Below are 4,043 nucleotides of genomic sequence, written 5' to 3' on the forward strand. Positions count from 1 at the left end.
TGAAGGTCATAAATGAATATCATTAATAGGGAAAATCAATCACCATTATCATGACCAAACTTATATTGCTTCTGCAAAACACACATTAGTCACAATAATTTATTGTTGTCATTAATCACTGAAACCAACTAGGGTTCCTAGATGCTTTGATTTCTCAAGTGATTTAATGTTGGATAAGTTAACAATTTACTCTTCTGTAAAGTGCTAGCTTGGAATTTCAATTACATTCACATCTTTAAAAGGTTGTCATCAATTACAAAAGGGGGAGATTGAAAGCTTGAGTTTGGTTTCGGTAATTGAATGGCAATCATGTGGAGTAATGTTTTTTATTGTGTACAATTAACCAGGGTTCACTTGATGATGAACAAGGCGTAGAAGGTGATAGAGATGGAGATGATGATTACAAACATGGAATAGTTCATCGTTTAAAGGCAAAGAAATATTATAGGGCTTTGCTTTTGCCCACCAAGATACGATAGAGCGCACAGTTGGGTTTAAGATAGATAGTCGAGGAAATATTTAGGTGCAATGGTTATCTAGTGACTGTGTTGGAGATATGTGAGGCTAGCAACTATAACCAGAGGGGGTGGATTAAAAGGGTCCATACTTGGTTGGAGGTTTCAACAGTGATTCTGTTGGACTGCGCTTGTTGTCTGAATCTTTCGATTTAGGTTTATGGCTAAAACAGAAGTCTGCTAGGGACAATATATAGAAACGGAGGCTAGTAAAATCAGATCGCTGAGACAAAATATAGAAACACACAATTACAATTTACGAGGTATGTCGATGAATAGGATATGTCAATAAACGAATCGTTTCGGTTCGTCGCTGCAAATTTGACACAAGAACTACAAAGCAAAACCTTCACTTGCGAAACTAGATAATTGACCTCCCAAAGGAAGCGTAGATCAATCACTTCGCTCGTTACTGAGCAGACTGCCACGACCTATAGCAACCGGCCTTACATCAGAGACACCTGTTGTTCGCAGTTACATCAGGGGCACCTGTTTGGAGGGACTTGGAGCACCAAAACGAGGTGTTGAAAGGTATCGACAAGAGCAGCTGGCAGAAATGGGGATATCTATCCACCACCACGAGAACGTTCCAGAAACAACAACACGACACCAAACATAACTGTGACAGGGAAGGCGACAAACACCACAAGAACAGGCGCAAAGTAAATCCAGACATTCGGTTCGGCATCAACAGGCGTGGACGGTGGTTCATCACAACGATTTGAACATTAGATAATAAACAGCACACTCACGGCTCGGCTGTAACAATGCAGAGGCAACGTCGCAACGGTGGTCCAGTGTCCAGAAGGTACACAGCCGTCTTTATTTATGCAAGCGAATGGATATAGTAGCAGTAGCGGTGAACCAGGGCAACGCCCAGCAGAAGGCACTGGTGCTTAGTCATCGTAGTGGTGGCCATGGTGGTGGTGCTTAGAATGACGCCGCTTCTTCTCATCATCCGAGTCGTCATCCTACACAAGAAATGGTTATAATTGGAGAGAATGTTTTCTATTCTATTTTTATCACTGGAAAACAGACAAGTCCTTAAGAAAATAACATAGGAACTACTTTTGCCAACAAAGTGAACAAATAAAGTCTGTCACATATCAAGTTTGTGCTGTGGATTGAACTTCATTCAAAACACGATGTGAATATGCAGATCTTCGTGCTGCCCAGATATGTCTTATAAAATATACTCCCTCTCTTCAAAATTGTAAGACATTTTGGTTTTTTTTAGATACATCGTCGATTGTACCTACACATCGTGTAAATCTAGATGCATAGAAAAACTTATGCACCTAGAGAGCCACAAAGTCTTACAATTTCGAACAGAGTAAGTACTACACACACAACCATGCATTATACGTTATGTGAAGTCCACAGCTCAAGCACAAGGTTGCATTCCTACACAACAGAGTACTGAATCCAAATGAATAACCTACATTGATATTCATTTAACTACAGTGTTTTAGGATAAGTTGAATACAGTTATACTGTAGATTTCTAGAAACTAGAAGCACTACCCACAAGCAAATCTGTATTATCAGATGTACACAAATATATGAAAGCTATGCACCCTAAATACCACAGATATGTATAGTTCATTAAGCACTAGCAAGAAGTTCAAATAGGATCAACTTAATAGAGCATGCTCCTAATATCTTTTTGACAACTTTTGACACAGTGACATACTTCATCTAGCGCCTAAAACCTAGATTTATATCCAGTGTTCTTAAGGCGGTTAGGCGAGCAAGTAACCATGATCACCGCCTTAGCGCCTAGGCCACGCCTTAAAAACACTGTTTATATCATCAGCATTTATCTAAAGCTATCTTTTGCAACCTAGAGATAGTGTGATTTAGTTTTTAGATTCACAAACTCTACTAGCTAAACAACGACTACCTTGAAAGGCCATCCTATTCAAGGATTAGAAGGATAAGCAGTTATTCAACCACTATAAAGTAAATGAATTCACATTCACATAGGTAAACCAAAGAGGGAGAAAGGATCTTACATCTTTCTTGCGGCCATAGTACCCCTCTCCCCCACCATAGCTCGGCCTCTCATACCCGCCACTCTGATACTTGGGCTGCTCCTCTCCATAACCGTATGAACCCTGTGTCTCCTCGTCATAGGGTTTTGGCTTCCGGTAACCACCAGAGCCAAAGGCACCTTCGTCCTCCTCAGATGCCTTCTTCTCATAACCATAGCCAGAACCACCATAGCTCTGCTCCTCGTTCTTCCTGCCATAGCCATACCCCGAGGAGCCATAGGTCTCCTCCTGTGCCTTCCTCCCATACCCACCACCACCACTGCCATACTCCTCCCCACCCTGCGGCCTGCTGCCGTACCCAGATCCATAGCTCTCCTCAACCTGAGGCTTCCTCCCGTAACCAGATCCATAGCTCTCCTCAACCTGCGGCGTCCTCCCGTACCCCGATCCATAGCTCTCCTCAATCTGCGGCTTCCTCCCGAACCCAGACCCATACTCCGATCCGTAGCTCTCCTCTACCTGTGGCTTCCTCCCGTAGCCAGAGCCGTATGTCTCAGCCTGCGGATTGGCAGATCCATACCCTGCTGACCCATAGCTCTCCTCCGGCCGGGTCTGACCGCCGTAGCCAGAGCCGTACCCGCCGGACCCGTAGCTCTCCTCCGCCTGCGGTTTCCTCCCATATCCAGAGCCGTAGCTCTCCTCCTCCTGCTTCTTCCTCCCATACCCGGATCCGAAGCCAGATCCATAGCCACCGCCCTCCTCCGCAGCGGGCTCGGGCCTGGATCCGTAGCCGCTGCCGTAAGACGGCTGTTGCTCCTGCTGGGGGCGGAACCCATAGTTGGGCTTTGGCTTGGCGTGGTGACCGTAGGGGGACGGCTCGGAGGCGGCGTAGTGCGGTGCGTCGTAGGAGGTCGAGGGCGCCGAGCACGGGTAGCAGGTTTCCTCGGACGGTGGCAGCGGGCGACCGAAGGTGACGGCGAGGTCGTACCCACCGCCGTACGGCGTGGGGTCGAACTCATCGAAGTCGTCCGCCTCCTCGACGGCGCCGCCACGGGGCCTCTCGTAATACGCGGTGGCCATGGCGGATCGCTGAGATCGGCTGGCTGGTTGATCAGATGGCAAGTGGCTAGCGAGGGATTGGACTTTAGAGCTTTGGTCTGGACTTCTGGAGTGTGGGGGCAGCGAGGGATTGGCCACTTATTGGTCTGTGGTAAAACGCGTTGGGGGAGCTCGGGGTGGATGAGAACCGGGGACGGCGAGACGTGGGGGCACGTGGTCCGGCCAGCGTGAGGAGTCGGTAACGTAGACAGGGACGCTGGATGCGCGGCGTCGGCGACGGTCGAGGCCGACACCACACGGGCAACAATGTACAGATGGCAATGGTACCGCGACCACATGTCCGATGGATATTTACTCTATTAAAGGTAGTTTAGAAACTCAAATTCTTTTTGGGATTGAAGAAAATTAAAGAGCAAATTAGTTTATTTTCACTCCAATCCTCTCTAGTCCCGAAAAAGATTTGAGGTTTCCAAAGT

At 46.9% G+C, this 4,043-nt stretch overlaps 1 protein-coding gene across 1 annotated transcript; it reads right to left on the reverse strand.

Moving 5' to 3' along the window:
• Positions 1 to 1,154: 1,154 nt before the first annotated feature.
• On the reverse strand, positions 1,155 to 3,757 carry LOC100191540 (uncharacterized). Its single transcript, NM_001136971.1, is given in 2 exon segments — positions 1,155 to 1,486; positions 2,530 to 3,757. Coding segments are annotated over 2 exon segments (1,134 nt in total). The 5' UTR covers positions 3,589 to 3,757; the 3' UTR covers positions 1,155 to 1,411.
• Between the last annotated feature and the right edge of the window lie 286 nt (positions 3,758 to 4,043).

The sequence above is a fragment of the Zea mays genome, chromosome 6, assembly GCF_902167145.1.
Source record: "Zea mays cultivar B73 chromosome 6, Zm-B73-REFERENCE-NAM-5.0, whole genome shotgun sequence".
Taxonomy (NCBI): Eukaryota; Viridiplantae; Streptophyta; class Magnoliopsida; order Poales; family Poaceae; genus Zea; species Zea mays.